Source organism: Podarcis raffonei, chromosome 1 (genome assembly GCF_027172205.1).
Source record: "Podarcis raffonei isolate rPodRaf1 chromosome 1, rPodRaf1.pri, whole genome shotgun sequence".
In the NCBI taxonomy this organism is placed as follows: Eukaryota; Metazoa; Chordata; class Lepidosauria; order Squamata; family Lacertidae; genus Podarcis; species Podarcis raffonei.
Window position 1 is genome coordinate 14727465 of NC_070602.1, and position 23092 is coordinate 14750556.

The 23092-nt window shown below is 39.9% G+C and overlaps 1 protein-coding gene across 5 annotated transcripts in view; it reads right to left on the reverse strand.

The window, feature by feature from the left end:
• Window positions 1–22853, reverse strand: part of MARK3 (microtubule affinity regulating kinase 3) — a 68314-nt gene extending 45461 nt beyond the window's left edge. For 2 of the 5 annotated variants that reach the window (XM_053366452.1, XM_053366248.1), the window contains exons 1-4: window positions 21790–22853; window positions 10309–10347; window positions 5788–5979; window positions 1572–1625 (exon numbers count right to left, since the gene is read on the reverse strand). In XM_053366452.1, the coding sequence (XP_053222427.1) occupies window positions 1572–1625; window positions 5788–5979; window positions 10309–10347; window positions 21790–21852 (348 nt within the window). In that variant the 5' untranslated portion in view covers window positions 21853–22853. The remainder of the gene's footprint in view (window positions 1–1571; window positions 1626–5787; window positions 5980–10308; window positions 10348–21789) is intronic. The other 3 variants (XM_053366531.1, XM_053366278.1, XM_053366365.1) reach the window with 2 other exon arrangements.
• Window positions 22854–23092: the final 239 nt, after the last annotated feature.

Here is a 23092-nt window from a genome sequence, read left to right on the forward strand (position 1 = left end):
GTCCAAGATCTTGTGCCCATTTAATCATAGCTGACTTAACCGTTTCGTCCTGTGTATTCCATTTCAGCAGCAAGTTATACATTTTTGACATGATTTTAGTTTTAGGTTCTAACACTTCTGTTTCTAGTTTAGATTTTTCCACCTGGAAGCCAATTTTCCTGTCCAAATTATATGCCTCCCTTATCTGAAAATAATGTAGCCAGTCTCGGACTTTATTTTTTAATTTCTCAAAACTCTGCAATTTCAATCTATCTCCTTCTTGCTCCAAAATTTCCCAATATTTTGGCCTCCTTAGAGATATATTAGGGCATTGCTAGAATAGTATGGTGGAAAACTATGGTGAGTCAGCATACAAACTAGGTAAAAGTAAAGGGACCCCTGACCATTAGGTCTAGTCGTGACTGACTCTAGGGTTGCAGCGCTCATCTCATTTTATTGGCCAAGGGAGTCAGCGTACAGCTTCTGGGTCATGTGGCCAGCATGACTAAGCTGCTTCAGCACACAGAAACACCGTTTACCTTCCCACTGGAGTAGTACCTATTTATCTACTTGCACTTTGACGTGCTTTCGAACCGCTAGGTTGGCAGGAGCAGGGACCGAAGGACGGGAGCTCACCCAGTCGCGGGGATTCGAACCACCGACCTTCTGATCGGCAAGTCCTAGGCTCTGTAGTTTAACCCACAGGAAAGCAGCATAATTTTATAGTCTGAAAGTCTAGCAACAATCCAGGTTACCACGAACAGCTGAAAGGAAGCAGGGAAAAGTGCACAATCTCCAAGAGAGAAACCATGGGGAGGGTGGAGTACTAAGTCCTCCCCACTTTTCACCTGAAAGCCACACCCAGTAGAGATTCCTGGCTTGGGCTTGCAGCATTTCAAGAAAAATCCAACTCCATCCTGCTGCTTTTCAGTTTTTCCACAGGAGTTTGGTTCCCAGACTTGAATCTGTCATTCACTTTGTATCTGTATTGGTACTATTTTTAACTGGTTTTATATGTGGAACTGTTTTCAAAATGTTTGTATTGTTTTTATATGGAAATGTTTTAAATTGTTTTTAGACATGTTTTATGGTAACAACTATTTTATAATTGCATCTTCCACAGTTGTAAACTGCCCTGAAACATGGTGCAGGGCAGGAAAGACATCTAGTAAAATAAATAAAGAAATGTGCAGCTCCAGTCTAAGAAAGTGCATCGCAGTAAATGCTTAATGTTTAATACATTTTGCCCATGAGACAAAACAGCAGAAGAAACAGAGGCTCTTGTTCAGTTTATGCAGCAGTTTGGAGTACAAGAATAAGGAAATAAGACGGATAGGTGTTATTTCAGACTTTTTTCGTATGTAAATTCCTAGTTCAAATGGGATCAAATTCATCAGATAAGACTGTGCACTTTCTCCCACCCCCTGCAAAATGCAGGAAAAAGTCAGCATTAAGTTGAAACCACCATGGACTGTGGACTTCACCGAAAAATGCCAACACAAAGTTAAAACTAAGTCAGGGCTAACATGAAAAATACTACAAAGGGATATGAACTAAAATACCTGAATGGCTAAACAGCTAAGTGAACCTACCTTCTGTAGACTAGTTGGGTTCAACTGTGTTTTGTCGATTATTTTTATTGCAACCTAGAGAGAAAATGGTTCACAGTTAATATTTGTTAACAAATGATTTTGTGTTGCAGTTCAGAGATATTGGTGATGGTAAATGCACCACCCTTTGAGCACAGACTGCACAATACAAAATGACAAACACATCTGACATGATCTGAAGATTCAAGCATTAGTACTTAAAACCTGTGGATTGGGGGATGCTGTGAATCTATCATGAACTTTAATAGGAGCATCAGACAATCTTTATCCAAAATCCATCACAAGCTGCATTCCATCACATGCAACTTATGTGGCACCTGTATTTGTGAGAACCTAACCTGAAGGCAGTTGGAGTTGGTGCTCAAAAAGCAAACATGCAACTTGGCCACCAAAACAAAACAGAAATAAACTGGATAGAAAATAATTCAGGGCTCACATTAGTTTATCATGAATGAGATCTGAAAGAGGTTCTAAATATTGCTGCTTGGGATCTGCACAAAAATATGCTGAAGTCGTGTTCCTGTTCACTGCTCACATCTGTCCATTAAGCCCTCTATGACATGCCATTCCCTCCCTCTTTAACAGCCATTATTCCATGGTCACTAAACATTCTCAGACCACTCTGGGAATGTCTTTTTTTTTATTCTGCTGCTCTTCATCTGAGGATCACAGGTCGGTTTACAATATAAAAACACAAAAATACATAACATAGTAACAAATGAAAACAATAATCTCCATGGTATTTTTTTTATTTTATTTTCTGTTTTATCTATTAAATATAATATATCTCTAAACCCTAAAGATTTCTTGTATTTCTGCAAAACAGGGGGTTCCCTAAGCCTGCTCATACCTAAGCCACCCAGAATCCCTGGGGCAACCCAGTCTGAAGGGCAGGGTATAAGTAAATACCATTATTATTATTATTATTATTATTATTATTATTATTATTACTACCCTCCGCTGTGTGCATAGGTCAATTCTGGCATCATAAGCAATAGCACTTACACCTGACATCTGATATAGACAGAATAATGATATAGTGCAATATGGTGATTTGCAAATAACAGGAAGAACAAACCCCTGTCCTTCAAGGACTGAGCCATGAATGGAACACTGGATCCAATTAAATGAAATTGCTACACATACTTAGATAGACATAGTTACATTAGGAAAAGAGGGGCAAATGAGAAAAGCCATGTTTGCAAAACTAATACAAGATCAATTTTTTTCAGAAGATGTTTTGAGTTAAATTTAATTCCTGGTGCCAGTTCATGCCACTTTCAGAAGCTCTGTTCAATATTTAAGCCTCAGTCGCAGCAAAAGAGAAAGAGCAATGGGTACAGCGGCAGCAGCTAGGGAGGTGACAAATCATATGACTGTTCTATATACTAGAGGCAACAGCACTGGTAGAGCAGGTGTAATTCTCAAACAGAAAAAAGAATTATGAATCCAGCCTTTGAAAGAATGCCAAAGTCTCAAAGGTACCCTTAAGGCAATTTAAGGCAATTCAGTTTTGTCCCAAGGGCATGTCACCTCAGCAAATTTATGAGGTGTTCAGTTAACCATGTTTAGTGACTGCTACTCCTAATAGATAGAAATTCAGCCTGTTGTCCCGCACGTAAGAAGAAATCTGTGGATCAGCTCAGCATATGAGAGAGGAAGAAAAATTCTCTTTATTCACACATCTCAATCATTTAAAGCATTTTTACAGTGCTCTTCATCAAGAAGGGTTGTTAAACCCCTTGGCATACACCAAATATGAAAGTTTTAATACCAGGGAAGATTTAAAAGCTTCTCACAGTGTACACTGAACTTTCTATCTGCAGATGATGAAATTTCAATTTCCTTCCTTCCTTTCTAAGCGGCTGCTGCATCTCAGACAATCAACTTTAACAGAAGTTTCTACACAAGCGTTACACTGAGCTATAAGCCTCTTCGCCTTGATTCAACTTTCAACAATGTGTTCAACACAGATCATCCGTATACACAGCAGCGCCAGCCAATCCTGGTAAAGACGACACAATGCTGCAAGCCCCTTCTGAGACTCACCAGATGCACATTGATCCATAGCTTTATCACCTCCAGACCAGATTAACTGTAGCACCGTATACTAGGGGGATGCTGCAAAGCTACTCACAAACATCAGCTAGTATAAGACAGCTGTCTGTTGGCAGATTGTCCTTCCTTTTGTAACTAGTGTTATCACACTTGCCTGCGATCCACATTGAATTCCATTGCACTTCTAAGTGCTCGTTTCAAAAGGTAACTTTTCAAATGCTAGGAATCCTCAAAAGCGAAGACCAGCAGTTGAGCAGAAACAATAGGTCATGCCTATTATCCAACCCTATCTTTTCTTTAAAACAATACGTTCGCCTGGATTTGCAAACGTATTTTATATTATATTATCTCGAGTACCCTCTGGACAGACACTCCTTGAATTTATCAGATTAAGTCATCCATCTACTTCTGAAGTAGCTTTCTGAAAAGTATCTGGAGATGAAGGCAGCACCTTTCCATGAATATGAAAGCAAATACGTGACCGAATAGCATATTCACTGTTAAGTGCATGTGGAGAATGTAAAATTGTGGGACACAGCTGGATCAAGAGGATGTCCACATATTTGAGTTCCTTTATCTTTGTCTATAGGAATTAGTATTTTATTCAGTACATAAATAAAATAAAAATAAATGCCTTTCACAATGATGCCAAGTCAAAACAGCAGCACCATAAACAGCAAGAACTCCAGAAGTTATCAAAAAGTGAGCCACCAAGCCATCCAGATTTGCAAATGCAAGAGAGATTAAGGAATGGCCATATCTTTTAAGCAGTCTGCATCTTTTAATCAGGTACAAGTTCAAGGTGGCTTAGAGAAACATATTACCACCAGTTCCCAGGGTGCTGGTGACTAGCACAAAGCAACAACCTGAGTAATTTTTCTGCTAAGCCTGCTCCCCCCTCCAAAAAAATGTCAGCGTTCAGTCCAGACTTCAGTCCAGTCCATTTGCAAGGGAAACGGAGCCTTCATTTCTCCCAATTGTCCAAAATTACATACTAGCTTTGAATGGTTTCTGTGCTCCCCCATTATTAAGGTCTGCCTCACACTTCAGTTCAAAAATAAAACTACATTCCACACATGCCAGCTATTTCTTATTCTTGGAACGTGATCCTGAATGAATTTAGAAGCAAGTTTCTCTGAATTTAATGCAACTTACACCCAAGTAGGATTACAGTAACATTAGCATACTGCATAAATGAAACCCAGATCATGAGTTTATACAAAATGTAAAGTGATGCATTTTTTGTTTACGATGAAAGAATGTATGACACAAACCTACTCAAGCATGGCAGATCCAGGTTAACCAAAGGAACATAACCTCAATTTTAGATTAATTATCAAAACTGAAAACTAAGCTGGACTACAATTGGTCCTAGACCTTTTAAAAAGGCACAATGACAGTCAATACATTTAAAACAAAACTAAAACAATACAAAATAGACACTCGGGGCAAAGACCCATTTACTCAGCTGGGAAAGCCTGTCAAAACAAAAATGTCTTCGATTAGAACTGGAAAGTACAGATAGTGAGCACCTGTTACATCTCAGAAGAAATACTATTCCACAGAACAGAGCCAGTTGAACCACTACTATATTTAGCTAGCTGGTTTTTCCAGGTGACACTTGATGATTCAAAACTGATGATTCCATTCTATTCCTAAAAAAAGATTTTTTTAAAGAGTGTTGGCAAAATATTGCTAGGAATACCTATGAAGCACAGAAATTCATTTGAGTCAGGAGGTGGGAAACCCATGGACTGCTATTTATTTCTTTTATTTTTGCAATAAATGTTATTCTCTCTATTCTGGTTTACACACATTTCAGTCTGGAAAAGTATCTTCTTTGGATCAAACCTTTGGGGTTTTTTATTCAATATAAAGATGGAGTATTCATGCACAGTTTTGAGGTAACATGATTATGTGCTAAGTTCACACTATTACTGCATTTGCTGGAAATTGCTGTGTTAGGGACTTCTTGATAAAGCCAAAATATGAGTCGTAGCAACATTAATTATGGTAATTAAATTTGTATATTGCTCTTCATCCGAAGATCACAGGGAGGTTTACAATATATTGGCTGCTCTTTTATGCTTAGGCATATTTAAAATAGCTTTTTGTTTTCGAAACATGAACAACACTGTACCTCTCTGCCAGTAAGAATGTGTCTGGCCAGTTTGACTTTTGCAAAATTCCCCTTTCCAATCGTTTTAAGAAGCCGGTAATTCCCAATATGGGGTTGTTCATCTGCACAGGAAGCTATAGAATTCCTACAGCGGGCACCAGACCGACTAGGTCGAGGGGGAGCTTCCTGCCGTCCTTCGCCATGAGAGGTATGCTGTAACAAAGAAACACACATATTTAAGACAATGTACTTTGGAAAACATTGTTCCAAATCAAAGAGAGAACAGACTCCAATGAACTAGAACTTGGCGATCACAATTAAATTAATGGGGCAGTAGATCAGGGCAGACGAAGAGTGTTTCACACAGTGACTTTTGTCATCATAAAAGGGAAATGAACAAATTCATGGAGGGATACAAGCCGTGATAAATAATAATATGCTGTATGCCCATCAACAGTGGTACCTTGGGTTACGAACTTAATTCGTTCCGGAGGTCCGTTCTTAACCCAAAACCGTTCTTAACCTGAGGCGTGCTTTTGCTAATGGGGCCTCCCGCTGCCGCCAGCGCGCAATTTCCATTCTCATCCTGGGGCAAAGTTCTCAACCTGAGGTACTACCTTCCAGCTTAGCGGAGTTTGTAACCTGAAGTGTTTGTAACCCGAGGTACCACTGTATAAGATCTGTAGTGCTCTTGTGGCATCCAAGGAACCGATTATTAGCTTCACCCTCTAAACAGTGCATTTCAGGATTTGGCAAATGTGTCTTAAGGAATCATCACACAGGAAAGTTGGCATTAACATAGAACAAATGTGGGCAGATGCAGCCACGTACATATAGGCTACAGTGATACCCACTTACTTAGGAGTAAACCTCACTGAACTCAACCAAACTGTCTTCTGAGTAGATGTGTATATAACTGCATTGTTAGGCTTTGTTTTGGTTCACAAACTCCAACAGAAACAGAGCCCAAGTATGTGTAAATCTATTTGCTCACACCTTCTTCATTTCCCCAGCTCTTCTAATACATTTTTCCTGTTCCCATTTGTTAAGCTATTCTGGCCTCTGCATCCACCCCACTCTCCACACTGTCCAAATGCAGGTGGTAACCTCATTGAGGCAGAGACCTGCTTTTCTTATATTTTCCTTGTATTTCACAGTGCGCACTGATGAAGCTGTAGAACGTAACAAAATGAAAGTGAATCATTGTTCCTCTTTCAACAAGGGCTGTAGCTCAGTAGCAGCTCTCTCAAATGCAGGAAGTTCTAGGTTCAATTCCTGGTATCTCCTGATAGGGCTGAAAAAAATCTATTTGACAACCTAGAGAGCCTGTGTAGGCCAGAGGTAGCCAACATGATGCTCTCCAGATGCTGTTGGACTACAACACCCATCATCCCTGACCACTGGCAGGGTGTTAGGAGTCAAACAACTGCTGGAGGACATTGACATGTTGGCTAAACCTGGAGAAGACAATTGCTAGGTGAACCAAGGGCCTGATGCAGTATTGAGCAACTTCCTACATTTTTCACCAAATCTCTTTTCTAAACTTCTTTAAAATATGTTACTAATAATATCTACAAAAACATTGCTTAGGGTATAAAAAGAGTTCCCTAGAATTTTCTACATTGTTAAGACAAGGACATGATGAACTGCAGGCAATAGTTTTAGACAAACTCAGTAACATCAATGATGCCAACTATATTCTTCATCCAGAGGACCATAGCTGAATTATCTAATTCTATCACAATTTTTAAAGGAAGGTCTTGCCACAAAAATTGCTTAATCTGAAGTAGCAGAAGTGCTAACGTATAAGAAATGATAAAGAAATATAATAACGTAAGCCAACTGCTATAAAAAGCCAACTGAGTAACACGTAGAAATGCATAGAATAGCCACACCTACAGTGATAACAAAAGCTTCTTCATTCTGCCTTTTTCACTATTAAGTCCCAAAGAAAGGGAAATTAAGTACTGAAGAAGTGTGTGAAAATGTATGAAGTGACTGACGCACAAACAAAGTAGCAGAAGGTTTTGAATGGCAAGACAACTGAAATGGTGTGTCATGTTCTATTTGTTTTTAAAGGGGAAGTGGCAAATGTACAGGATGATGTAGCGCTTGGCAAAACCTAAACTGGCCTATTTGCTGTGACATTTATGGCATGTGCATCTGTACACACACACACACACAGAGAGAGAGAGAGAGAAGAAGAAGGGAAAAAGAAGATGAGAAAAATGACCGGGTCATTGAGAACACATTCTGGTCCAAGTAGCTAGACAAAATAAGCAAACTGTGATATGGTTACCTTAAAAATATGCACCTAAATTGTTTCTCTACACTGAAAGTGCACAGTGCTTTCTACTAAGGGTGTGCACTAACCAAAATCCTTTGCTAAAGAGCTGTGATTAAAAAGCTGTGGTAAAATCATTGGGTATTGTATCTAGAGTAGAGAAGCCAGCCCATTCACACAAGAACTTATGCTTGCACAGCATTGCTTGCCTCCCTCTCAACCTCCCCCCACCAATCTGTTCTGAAGGTTCTGCCACTCAAAGCAGATCTTGAGGGCCATGAGGCACAGGGAGAGCAGAGGGGAAGTTTTTGTGTGTTAAGTCCTTGTGCCAATGGGATGTTTTCATCGAATAAAACCTAACCCCCTTAAATTAGTCCTGTCATTGACAAAAGAGCTCTCCCTCCTACCACCCACCCGCTTTTCTTATAGGGCAAGATTGGGTCGAAATGTTTAAAACTTTGCAGATACAACGCACGGCTTTTTTACACATCCGTATCTCTGAATTGCCCCAGATCACTTCAAGATCCATATTTTAGCTCAAGATGCTTCTGAAAGCTCTTGCTTTGTCCTGGACAAGCTACAAATCTGTCTGGGGTACCCTATTTCAGTTCCTGATTTGGGATTCATTCAAATCTGATGCACTTCTAGTTTCTACTATGTTAAGGATCATCTCATTGGCAGTAAATATTGGCCACCAAGACAACTGTAGAGACTTCATTTTAGTTTAGTAGTTATGGCATCTTGCCAAAAACACCTCAAAGACTATCAGCTGGCAAAACAAAGTGAAAAAGAACTTGCAGCCAATGTAAGATGAATTTAATCCCTCTCATTCTAAACATCAGGTATGCTGTGCATGGACAATAGCATTCCTTCTGAATTCGAAATAATTATTTTACAAGATTCTAAATAACCTACACTAGCAGCTTTAGGTTGTGCACACACAACAGGACCTCCTACACTGTTCATAAAGGGAAAATATTGTGTTGTTTTGAGATTTTTACAGCATTTTTTCTTTAGTCCTGTGCTTGAGAATGCCTCAATAAGGTGAAAGGCTCTGTGGAAAAATACGGTAAACTAGCACATAAAGGTGATAAAATGTAAAACCATGCAAAGAGTTCACTTCCCTTTAGAAACCACATTTGGGACACCACATTTTCTCATTTCCTCGCTTCAGTCTTCAGCCATTCTCCTATTTTCATTTTTCTTCTATCTTTTCCAACATACTTCACAATTTATATCCAAATGCCACCCCATCTCATTTATCTTTTCTCCCCATTATCCTTACATCATTTTATCCATCACTTCCAACCTGATGGGCCCTGGCCCAACCAGCTTATCCTTCCATCAGATGCAGAGCTTTGGTTTTTAATTACTGATGGAAGCAGTGGGAGGGCCTCAAGAACTAATAAAAAAGCAACAACAGAGTGTTACATAATGTGTGCAATATAATCAGCAGTCTTTGTTCAGAGGCTGAAACTTTGTGTTGAGTTCTCTGTATTTCAGTGCCAAGTGAAGAAGCCAATGGATCAAAAGCTAGTGGAAAAGTAAACCCTAGAAACATCATTGCATGAAGACTATGTTGTGTTCCTGGGCAGCCCACTTCAGGGCTCCCTACCAATAGACACAATGAGGCAGCTTAGGATTTACTTCTCAAGTAACAGATTTTGGGGTACCATTAAATAGGCAAAAGCTGCCCATTATTTAAGATAATGGGGGTGCCATTTGGATATCCTACCAAAACTTCTGCAGTGCTCAAAGTCAAAATACGGAACAGGGCACAGTACAGGTCAGAAAACAAGAAGAGGAAACCTTTTTATTTTTTAATAGAAATAGTCAAGCCTTCATTTATGTGTATTCAAATCCTTCATTGTGGAAAATTGATCCAGAATCTGATTTAAGAGCTGGCAGCCACTGAGATGTCAGCAGTATACAGGAAGAAAGTAGCACAGATAAAAGCTGACAAGCCCTGCTTGAACGAAACTATCCTGACAAAGCAAGAAGGGGGCGTAGATTTTGTCCTTGTGATGGGAGTCACTGCCTTCTCCAGTTTAAAAAACTTTTAAAAGTCTACAAAATGCTTATGGACAGGGTTTGTGATTTCACAAGCTACTTCCTTGTCAGCGACTGAGCAAGATCTTATCTTCTGGAAGGACAGGAATAAAGCAGCAAACCAAGGAGAGAGAAATAAATTGCGTCACATGCATACATAGAAAAAAGGCAGAAACAAGCCAGCTTTTTGAACAAAATTTATAACCCACCTTTTCAGAAAAGCTTTCCCCTACTGATGTTCCGGCATCCTTTCCCATTAAGAAATAAGCATGAAGGAAAGCAAGAAAAGAAAAATGAACAAAAATAAAACCTGGGAAGTGTGGTGTTGGAATTTTAAGGAGATACTTGTGCCAACTTTCAATTTGTACATATTGCAAAAAAGTTAACACATTGCAAACATTAGCAGCAAATCAAAGAACAACCATTCACCAAGATTAAAAATTTCATGACTATTCTAAAAAAGTAACCTGAAAATGAAAAACCTGTCATATGAAATTTTACACCCACCGAAGGGGAAAAAAATCTTATAATATAAACCGTGTGCATGCTTAGAAGAATTAGTTTATTTAAGGAAACCTATATTTATTGTATTCTGCAGGGAAGTTGTAAGTGCAAATGCTTACCTAAGCACGAAAGGCAACAGAAATAATTCATATGTTCAAGTTGAATAATGCACAGCAGCCTAAACCTATCTATGAAATATTTCAGCTATAGTAAAAAGAATCATCATTAAGATATATCTCTGGATCCGATAGCGGATAGCAGTACATGATTAAATTATAAAGCAATAAACCTTAAGAGCAAGTGTGCAGGAGTAATTGAGGATACATCTTACATGCCTTCAGTTTTACCCTACCACATAATCTGTATTTGCACTCTACACAATTCCCTTCCCTAACTGCATGAACACACTTCTGTAGCATGGGCATAGCCGGGGGGGGGTAGGGTTCTGCCCCCCCCCAAGCATGCCCCCACAGCAAAAAGCCTGGCTACATCCATGTTCTGTAGTCTAGACAGGGAGTTGTGTAGGCAGCAACCTGCTCCATCCAGAGAGATGCTGTCGTGAGTCAATAGGTGGGAAGTGATCTCTCTAGAAAAGGGAATTGTGCCCCCCCATCCAACCAACAACATCACTATTTATTGGGAATTCTTTAAATGTGTTTGATTTGGAAATAGAACACAATAAAGGGAATATGTTAAATTTCAGATCAGAAACACCCAAGTATTTGTGCTCAACAGCATTCGAGTAGTCAAGCATCTCTATTACAGGAGCATCAAAAACAAGGTTCTGTCATTCCACAGCATACAGAAATGACATCTGTTGGGCTACTTAACTTGAAACTTTGCATACATTATTTTTCACATTTATCGCCAAAGCAGAATGTCTAGTTGCCATTTTGGGGCAAAGCCGCTCTAAGGTCCTATTTTTCAAAGGAATGCCTGCCTGTGATTGGTTAAACATCGGGTTAGTTCATATGGCAACCTTGAGTTAGGTTAAGAACTTTGAGAATTTAAATAAGGAAAGTCACTTTATCCAGGGACAGTCCACATATATATTGGCCTATTCCTACCTCTCTTTCTTAATGGTGACACAGACCATTCATAACATAGGAATATTCCTGGGCAGTGGGGTGGGTAAGTGAAGTCAAGCTACAACAATAAATTATGAAATTGTTCATAACTATAACGACTGCACAAAAAAAGCATTTTGGTTCCTGAAATTCATTCTGATTGTGCAGATAAAATATAATTGATAGAACTCTACAGGTTGTTGTATTAGTGTGTGAAAATAGTCAAGATCCAATGATCTCCAGACACGCACCTCCAGATGGGTTGAGATGTCATGTGCCATCTTGGCACCCAGGCATCTTCACTTGGTTGCAAGTGGCCAAAAGGTGCAAAATACGCCTGGCTAATTTTAAACACTGCTACGTGCACTACAGAGCCCCATCCCATGCAGCAAGACCCGCAAATACCCTGCCCATACTGACTCCTGCTCCACACTAAAACCTCCACACACACACCCCACAAACCCACATAATTTAACACATGAACACCCTGAGTGATATCCAACAAAGCAGTTCCGTTAGCAAAAAGATTTCCACTTATGCAATGGAATTTCTCCTCCACCTCCTATTTTCTCCTCATGCCCCCCCATCTGCTCCATTAAGCCAAATGGGAACCCGTTTCCCCCCACCATATATTTATTGTTGTCAATCTCATGTTGAGGGGGAGATAGGAACAAAGTAACATCTGAAGCAAGAGTAATTTCTGAGGCTTAAGGGAGTCTGCCTGCCAGAAGTTTATCATTGATCAAGGAGGATACGGAAGTTAAAGAATATAGTGCAATCCTGTGTCAGAATACTCAGAAGCCTCTCTGAACAAAAGAGGGCCATATCTGTTCATCTGCACACATTTTAAATAATTAATAATAATAACAAAATGTATGCAGGTAACAGCTTGTTTGTAGTTTCCCCTCTTCCCAGAATAATTCCATAACTTGGAAATAATGCACAGCTACCGTACAAGTTTCATGCCAGACCAAGCACTGGTAAGGATTAAGTGAACTAACTGGTGGAATAAGAGCCTGGGTAAATACTTTGGGGGTGGGGAGAGAAAGATTGTGATTGTTTAACTGATCCTGAGAGAGAACATGCTATCTTGAAGGTTATATACCTCCTTCAACTGCTGGCCGTGGCTCATGGGTTTTGGAGGTGACTCAGATCAGTACGAGATTTTTCTAGGTCAGCCTAATGGCATTTTCAAATTTATAATTTAACTTTCAAAAAATGATATGGCATGGCAGGTCATTAGGAGAATAAAATAAACACTACTGTTAAGCTCTGGACCATGGTCTCCAGCTGTTTTTGGACTACAGTTCCCATCACCCCAGACTACTTGGTCCTACTAGCTAGCGATAATGGGAGTTGTAGTCCAAAAACAGTTGGAGACTCAAACTTGGGAGCCCTGTCCTAAACCAGCCTGAGCTCAACTTCTAACACTGTGAGCTGCATTTCAGTCTATGTATTATTCACAACACAGTGCTCCATAGTGTTTGGAGTGTGAATGGAAGTGTACACATAACTGAGAACTGTCAACTATATTCAACAATGGTTACAGAACTACTTTCTTATGTTCAACAAACCCTAATGTTTTAAATGCATTTTCTTCACTTAAAGAAAAGAAAACCTACTTCAGAGTGCAAATTGTTCAACTCTTCCTAGTTTCAACAGTTGCTATTTAGAATTTTCTGGGAAACAAAGAATGCAAATAATCACTCTTGGATGCACCAAATACAATTAGGTGTAATCTGTTACATTCTTGCCAAAACTATTTTTTTAAAACTTGCAAAATTACAAATGTATTTGAAATCCCAACCTTTTTTAGAATTCTGTTTCCTAATGTAGCTAGTTATAGAACAGCTAAAGGAAACCTATTTTCACTTCATATCATGAATACACAGTGATGCTGGGATAGTAGAACAAGTTCATAAAATGATACAAACTGTCCTTGAACAGGGTCTTTGCTATACTGTATAGAAAAATTCAATCTCAGTAATACTGTTCCAGCTTTGATATTCTTTCAGGCTGCCTTTTGTCCTTAAGGCCTTGACACTCAGCCTCACCTTCTATCTTATTTCATCCACTTACCCTTGAAGTCCCCAACTCATCCTCTTGGCTTCTATGAATTTAGAGCAGCTCAGCCTATGGCTAGTGCAGACAGAAGCAAGATGTACTGAATTCAAGGGGACACACTCTCTCTATATATATTAGATATATAATCTAATTGCCAAATGGTGCCTTAAACCTGGGTTACAGTCTCCACAATGGAATGTCTAGGCGCTGTTTTCATTTGTTTGTTTGTTTTTGCAATGGACTACATTATTATTATTATTATTATTATTATTATTATTATTATTATTTTCTATACCGCTTTATATTTTAAAGAACAAATCTCAAAGTGGATGACAACACATTAAAACATCAAATACAACAATGCAGAACAAAACAAATTCAAGCTTCAAGGAAAATATTTCAGATCCTTCTCTAAGTGACATCATGCTTTCCCCAGTCGCCAACCCAGCATCCATCTCCATATGGTTGCAATTGGACCTGTGCCAGTCGCAAAATGTGCCTGGCTAATTTTGAACACTGATTTCAGTCTATGCGAGGTCCCTCCAAAAGGTTTGGGGAAGGCTGTGGATAGTTTTTAAGAGGTCAGCAAAAATTGATGGATAAAGCATTGGTAAGATTTTGTAAGTAAAGAACTTGTGGTCTTCTGTGGACTGTGGCTTTGCCCAAATTTATATTTCTGTTCCTATACTCATTTTCACATGCTCATTTTCTGCAAGGTTGTTTTAACCATGTGGGACTTCTGCAAGTGAATTAACACAGAATCCACAAAGCACTTGGTTTGTTATGAATATATTAGACATCAAGTGCAACATGTCTACCATAATCATGTAATCACAGTGAAAACTATTACTAATAGAGAATCTGTGCAGCCTTCGCTCTTTTACACACATTAAATTATTTTACAATTTTCATTATTTTATACAAACTCACTTTCATATGGTGTTAAATCCTGGGGATGGGGCAAGTGTTCTTTTGTAAACAAACCAGTCCCTAAAAATAGATTCAAGGGAACATATTTTGCAGTTAAACACCTTGAGCAACTGTGCTCTACTTCAATGGGAACTGAATGCAAGGTCCATTTTGTGTAAGAGTTAGACAATAGGACAGCCAGAAGATTGTAACCAAAAGTCACACTCCAATTTAAATGATAAAATATTTCATTGTGCAAAGGCAATCCTTTATGTTCTCTTGGCTACTAGCTTCTTCTCCTTCCCAATCATACAGCTCCTAAGACTGTTAAACTGATTGGCCAGGTATACCTGCCAAATAATAATCAGTTTTAAAAGTTGACAGCAGACAAAGTATAATCTTTACGAGAAATGCCATGACCACCTTAAAACATATCCTAATTTTTCCTCCACATTAAAAAGTACACCCTAACAAATCAAGCCTTCAAAGGCAACTAGTGCGAAATTATTAAACCTACAAAAAGGGCATAATTCAAGGACAGTAGTGCATTAAGTAGCCAATAGAAAGCTAACAATATTGCTCTGTCAAGGCCTACATGACTCACTGGATCACCAGCATATGTGATCAACAGAGTTCTTCTTACTGTAACATTTTCATGTGTCAGTGTAACTGCATTTCACATACAGTTTAACCGTGTAGGTCAAAGGCAAGCACACATACTCTAAATATAGAATCCCATCTGCAGCCAACCTGCAGACTGGGGAAGACTGACAAAGCCGGGCATCATCATGCCAAGGAGCTAGAAATGGGAACAGCCTGGCAGCCAAAAGAGTTTAAGGCCTTTAAGGCCAAGGACTATTAAAATGCCAAAATTCAGCCTCTCACTTGCACTATTATTTTCTCAGCTCCTGCTTAGTTACGTAAGCAGAAGTAATCATTAGTTTGGGCCACAAGAATGCTGTATTAATGTGATGTTATAAATAATGAGTACAACCTAGCTGCTATTAATCATGGAAAACACAAATTTAATGCTAGAGCTGTGCAACAGCATAACCCCAAATATCTGGGTGCCTATATGAAGGTGGCATTAGATTTAATCACAAAATAAAAAGATAAAGGTGCATAAAGTGTGGGGGGGTGGACTAGAAAGAAGTGACACATCCAGAATAAGGAATTATCCAGCAATAGCACAACAGCTTTATTGTAGTGCAGGAACATTCAGAATGGATTTTGTTTTTAAGAAAAGGAAGAATCTGTAGCATGCATCTGAGATTTACTATATCATCCAAGTCACACTGACTTTGTTCACTGATCAAAAGAAGTTTTTACTGACCTCAGCACTGAAGTGTAAATATAGCAGCTGAAGAGCAAGATGTAGTCAAGCCTGAATCATCAATAAAACTGCATACTAAGTCCAATTCCCATATAGCTATTGTTAGTAATTATGTATGAAGCCAGAAGGGCACCCAATGGTCAAAGATCTGAGATTGATGTCGGAAAGCCCCTGTTCAGATTTTTATCCTGTGATTCAGTGTCGTGCTATTTTTAAATAGTCAATTTTTGGCCAAAAAGTTCACTTACAGATTTGATCCCCAAGGCTAGCTATAATAGGAGCTTTGGGAGTTCAGTATCGTAAAGGTCAAACTCCAAACCTAAGAGGGATACATAATACCACCTCAATTATTCCATTGCCTTGAAATAACCAAGGATATACATACCAAGTGATCTAAAATGTGCAGATCCATATTCAGATGATCAAAGTATGCATATTTTGTAAGATAAGAATGGCCACAAAAGGCCCTTTTTGATGCAGTAGATATCTCCGATTCCACAGTGCAGTTCCAGGTATATGTCTCTGACTGATGGCACAATACTGTGCAAACTAACCAGGGAATAATGAACACAGTGGAATTTACCTCCACATAAAAATGTGTAAGACCATACTGTGAAAAGAGTAGCGATGCACAGCCCAGCAGATTTGTGGACTAGACTTCATAGCAATGCCCACTGCTGATGTAAAAAGTGTTACTACAGAACGGAACAGGCTATATAAACAGACCTATTAGCAAAGGCAATGCAGTATCTTTTCATTGATCAGCTATTACTGTATAGCAGAATTCACTATGACATCTTCAAGGCCACTGTACAGGCGGACCGTACAGAAAATGGGTTTCATTTCACACCATAAATATGCCTTCAAAATGACTGAACAAAATGTGTAATATCTTCCAGGAACCTTGATAGTACTTCCTATGGGATGAAGGGTAGTCTAGAAATACAAACAAAGGATGGACTGTAGTTCTGGGTAAAGAATCTGCTTTGTGTGAAGAAGTTCCCAAGATCAATCCCTGGCATCTCTGAGTAATGCTGAGAGAGGACCCCACTTGAAATCCTAGAGAGACACTACCAGGAAGCAGAGATTCTTCTGAGCTACATGGACCAGTGGTCTGACTTGCTACGGCTGTTTCCTGTGTTCCTAAATAAATAGCACCCAGAAAAATGCAATTCAAACAGAAAGCATTAGGAGTTCCTCCCCCTTAGAACAATGCTTTCCAAGTCAGCTTACAGAGCCACTCCTGAACTACCTCAATATTATTATTATTTTTTAAATTAAAGTAATCCAATTTTCTGCTGGAGAAGTAGTGTAAAGACAGCTTCAAATGCCATTGAGCGTTAATTTTCAGCATTAAATAAAGCTAGTCTTGCAAAAAGTGTCAGAAATTAGCTAGGTGCCATGCACATTTTGCGACTGGTGCAGGTCCAATAGCGACCACACAGAGATCTCTGGTTGCCAGGTTGGTGACTGGGGAAAGCACCTAGAAAGGATCTGAAATATTTTCCTTGAAGCTTGAACTTGTTTTATTTTGGATTGTTTTATTTTATGTTTGAATGTGTTGTAAACTGTTTTGAGATTTGTTCTTTAAAATATAGAGTGATATAAAAATGAAATGAGGAACAACAACAAACTTCACAGGGGGGGGGATGTACCTAGAGATTCCATTGTGGCGATGATTATAAACTAGGTTTAAGGTGCCATTTGGTGATTAGATTATATATCTGAGTTTCTAACACTCTAACATTATCTAACCTACAAAACTCAATAATCACTTCACACAAGTTACATACACCCATGCACTACATCATGTGTTAAAACCATGAAGATGCCCATTTCCTTGTCTCAAAGCTACTGCTTGTAGGAAGGCCTGGCTCAAAGATTACATTAAACCAAGAACAAATGTTGGCCTCTCAATCTTTCAACAGAAGCAAACTACAAGTGCTAGTTGACACATAACAAAGCTAGCCTCTGGGGTGTTGCCTCCCTAGCATGGTAGAAGAAGCAGGAGAAGGGCAACTCAGGGACTTCTGAGCAGCATGCATCAGCATGCAACTATGGGATAATATGATGTGTGAACCAGCTCCAAGTGTGAACATTCCCAAGAGGCTACAGTCTCTGACAGGATGGGACATGTGGGGCAGGCTGTTGCTGGTATGTGAAGAAGCGTTAACAGTGGGGCACACAACATCTCAGAGCTGCAACTGTATCAGATGTGGGGAACCTTTGGGCCTCCAGTTGTTGCTGAACCATAAGTCCCATCATCTCTGGCTACTGCTCATATTTGCTGGGGCTTATGGGAGTTATCATTCAGCAACATCTGGAGGGCCAAATGTTCCCAACATCTGAGCTAGATAAACTCTAAGCAGAAACTGAAGGTTTAAGTTCACAAGAAGTAGCCATAAATGTCAGAATTCAAGAATCAAGACGAGATTCAGAATCAGGTATCTGAGTTCAGAGCACAAAGGTGGTCTTTGGACATTCATATATATTTGTAAAGCTTAAATTGATTTTGGAGCATGTCATTGTGCCTAATGGTTTTACAAAAGAAAAATGGGCTTCTGCACTGACTTGTAGGATATGTCTTCAAAATTAAATATAGTTCAACTTCAAGCACAGGCAAGAACAATGCTCATTCAGCATTTTTCTAGAAACTAATACGAAACTGTAGTAAACATTATCTGTCTTTGCCAATAAATGTTGTAGATTGCTACCTTGGAAAGTTCAGCATTGGCTCAATTACATCCCTCCCAGGTAACAGAAATAAGCTTTAAAAATTTAGTATAAAGAAATTCAGATGGCAGTCGCATGACTAAACCAAAGAGCAATTTCGTAATTTATTTAGGTGACTTATAATCTGTTCTTCATTAAAATCAATCCTAGAGTAAAGGACATACGAAAACAAAGCAATAGAAAAAAGTAAAGCACAAAAATAGATCAAATTCTGTTATAGCACTTTGGGAGCAACAAAAATCTCTTGCAGTCAACAAAACAAATGCCTGAGTAATTAAAAATGTATTTACATGGTGTCTAATACTTACAACCCAAATCTGCAAGACGAGGGCTTTCCACCATCAGAGTGCTACTATAAAAGACACCACCTCACATGTTGCTACATAACACACCATCAGCAAGTACAGCTCTGTTGTCCTACCTGACCTCAAAGATTGGTGGGGGGTAAACATATAGGAGAGCAGGCAGTCTAACCAATACTTGGGTCGTAAGCCCCAGTTTTCATTCTTTCTTTCTTTAGGACACACTTTCAGAATGAAAATTTGCTCATGCCACACCTAATTTTTTATTGGTAAAAAATAAATTGGAGATAAAAGAAGACACAACTCCTATCAGTGCTTGATTCATAACAAAGTGCACAACTACTTTATAATGCAGTGTTTCTCAAACCTGTGTCCTCATCTGTTGTTTGACTGCAACTACCATCATCCCTTACTAGCAGGACCAGTGATCAGGGATGATGGGAGTGATAGCCCAACAACAGCTGAGGACTCAAGCTTGATAAACACTGTTATAATATGATGATGGAACATCCAGAATGTATAAAACAATGCAGCTACATTAGAACATGAATCACTCATGTTTGTCACTGAATCTTCCTGCCACACTTCCTATCCTATCCTGCCACACCAGTGTGGTGCACCACATCCTTTGAGAACCAATGACCTACCTGTTCCCCCACTAAGCACTGTCACCACACTTGTAATGGAAGACTCTTTCAACCTGAAGAAATTACAGGTGTAAAATTTAAATTATCAAATTTAAAATGCAACCAGGAAGCACTGAGCTGTGTAATCTAACGCTAAGGATCCTCCTGCAATCTAGTACTTGCATGGTCAAGTGCAGGCCTCAATATAAATGATACTTTAAAACTCACTACTACCCACGTGCATCCTCCGAAACCAACCAACCCAATTCAGCTTAGTTTGCAAGCTGGGACACGATCAAAGAGGCAATGCAACTAAGCAAAAAATCTAACAGCATACTGCTTTAATTTTATATTTTTAACAAATGGGCTATCCACGATAAGTTTAAGAATTTATCTAATCTAGAACTTGAATATACACAGTGGAAAATGGTATTAAGACAGTTTCCCACCAAATACTTCTAAGCCTGAGGAACTTGCTGATACTAGAGTGATCCAGTTAGTAAAAGAGTTAAGGGATCAAACCTACTGAATAAACCTCAAGACTGACAATGAACTACAGAAGTGTCCAACACAGGACAATTTTTCCTAAAAGACAACTCTGGAGGCCTGGAATGAAGTTCACAAAGATTCTATAATTGAATTACTTAATTAACTCTGGCTGAATATAGTCTTTAGTTCTTTTTATAATCTGTAAACTAAAGTAAACAAAGAATAGAGAAGTTTTATCTACTATGTCAATAAATCCAGAGACTTGACAATGCAACAATTGTTCCGCTAAGCATATTTTCCACCTCTGTATCTAAGCTTGTTGCAAGTATCCTCAGTCAATCACAATGAATAGGCCAGCTGACACACATACAACAAAAAATATGCATCTAAGTATATTTTTCTCAACAGTGGATGGAGCCTATTGAAGATCTTCCTTTTCCAACAAGCCTTTTAAATGGAGATTTTTATTCCCATCTAGATAGGTGTACTGAACTTGAAATTGTTTTAATATATTTTTAATTGTTTAACTGCTTTGGGATCTTTTGTGGGAGGCAATTCATAAATGAGACAAATAAAATGCCTTCTTTCTTGGAGCCTATCAGAGATTCTTAAGTTTACAGTAAAACTGGCTATCTGATAAGCAGCACACACAGATTTGTCACTTGTGTCTTCAGTCCTGTATCAATGGACATGCTGCCAATTGCTTTGACAGAAGGAATTTGCATTTGGAATCATATTGATAGCAAACCTGGTGTTCCAAAAGTTAAAGAAAATATTCAACTTTTTCTCTCCAAATTCCAGAGACACCAAACGTCCAAACCTTTATTGTAATACAGCATAAATACCTCTCAATTCACATATTTCATTTGAAAATAATTCAGTTTTCTTTAGCATTTATGCAACCAACCTCAAATGCTATATATGAAGGTAAATATAACATCTAGATCAAAAGGAGGGGGGTCTTTTAAAATCACCTAAGTGACTGCCAACACAAGGGCTTACTATGTCACTTATGAGATATACAAATCAGATTTGAAATATATGTTATCTAGGTCACTCAATCCAATCTTTGTCAGAAGAAAAGAACCATTTTTTACCATTCTAAGTTTATACATGATCCACTTGTAATGATTAGCATATATTATGCCCAAGAACATCTGTTCTGATTATGTTACATTCTAAAGACATAAGACTAAAGTGTGAGGGACTTAGAAAGAGAAGTAGAAGTGAGAGGGATCCCAAGTTTAAAGAGAAGGTTATTGCAGGCAGGCCTTGATAAGAGCTTCCCTACTGATAACATTCTTCACAACAACCTGTACAACATCTGTCACCAGATGTCCAGCTGCCAGACAATGAATGTCATAACAGTAGAGCAATGGATGCCCTAGGTGATGTCAAGATGTCCTCTGAAAGGATTTCAATTATCACAATTTGACCCCCTATTATCAATTTCATCCGAACTTCAAATATCCGTATTTTCATAGAAAACGGCCCATTTCCACCCACTATTTAATAACCCATGTCATGATACATATCTTAAGATGGAGGCAAAATATACTGTGCTGCATACTATGAAATTTAACACCAGGCATTAAAAAAAAAAGGCATTCAGCTTACTATAAAATTCTCATTACAACAATGGACAATCCTGAAGTACACTCACGTTTTCATTCACGGTGGGCAGTTCATTCACTGTGGGCAGCGGAGTTCTAGTGGACATTTTCATCCACTTGCGCTGAAGCACCGTTTGCAATGGCAAAATCCAGCTAACGTATGGTGTATACAGATATAGAAAATCCTAGCACCCTCCCCCCCCGAATAGTTTTATATATATATATGTATATGTATATATATATATTTACCAAAAAAATCGCATTTTTACTGCATGATAGTGGTTACGAAGCACCACCATCAAGGGTGGGGGTGGGTGGGAAAAGAAGGGGAGTGTGGGGAGGGAAATCCGGCTTGCTTCCCCCTTCTCCACCACGACCCCCGTTTCTCATCTATATTCCAGTCTGATAATGGAGCATTGTATCCTCCCGGGAGTCTTCAGGGATCATCCTACAGACCAGATTAGGATCCTTCGAAGGCGGCGGATTAAAGAAGACGGGGATTCTCACGGAGCACAAAAAAGAGGGGTGGGGGAGAAAGAGAAGTGTGTGCCTGGGTTAGGGGGGCAGGGAGGGAGACAAGGAGAGAGCAGAGCCGCTTCTGAGGAGGGAGGGGACGGGGCTGCGGGCGAGCAAGGGCGGGGGGTGTTTCGGGGCGCTGCAGAGACGGAGTCCAAGTGAGAGGGGGGGGTTAAACCGGAGTCGGGGAAGATGAACCCCCCTCTCAGAGCTGCCCAGAGGAGGCTTCTGTCCGCCTCAAAGGACCCCAAGACCCGCTTCACCGGCCCTCGGCGCTCATGCCTTTCGCCCCCCGCCCCGACTCCGACTCCTCCTCCAGAGAAAGTCCCGGTTCCTCCTGCCGCCGCTATGCTAACAAGAGCGGGCCCTCCTTCCTCAGCCTGAGGGGTCTGGCGCCGAGCCTTCCCTTCTCCGACAACACCGAGCGCGGAGGAGACCCGCCGCCGCCTCCACCGCCACCGAGCGGGCTTCCTCCTTCCTCCCCACCACCCAGCCCGCTTCAGCCACAAGCAACAGCAGCAGCAGCAGCAGCGCCGCCGCTCCCGGATGATCCAAGATGGCCGCCCGGCTTCCTCTGCTCCGGCGTGAACCGGAAGAGACCACCCCCTGCACGGAGAGAGGCCGCGGCTCCTAATGCTGGGGCTGCGGGGAGAGAGGCAGGGAGACTGTGGAAGAGGGCGCAGGCGCAGGCGCGCGTGCTGCGTTTCCCAGCCCTCCCCTCCTCCCTTGTTGCTAAGGTCCCCTGGAAGGAAGGGAGGGGGAGGAGCTTTGATTTGGGCGCGCGCTCTGGCTTTCTCGCGGGGGGGGGGCGTCGTGAGGTGTGTGGGGGGGGTATTC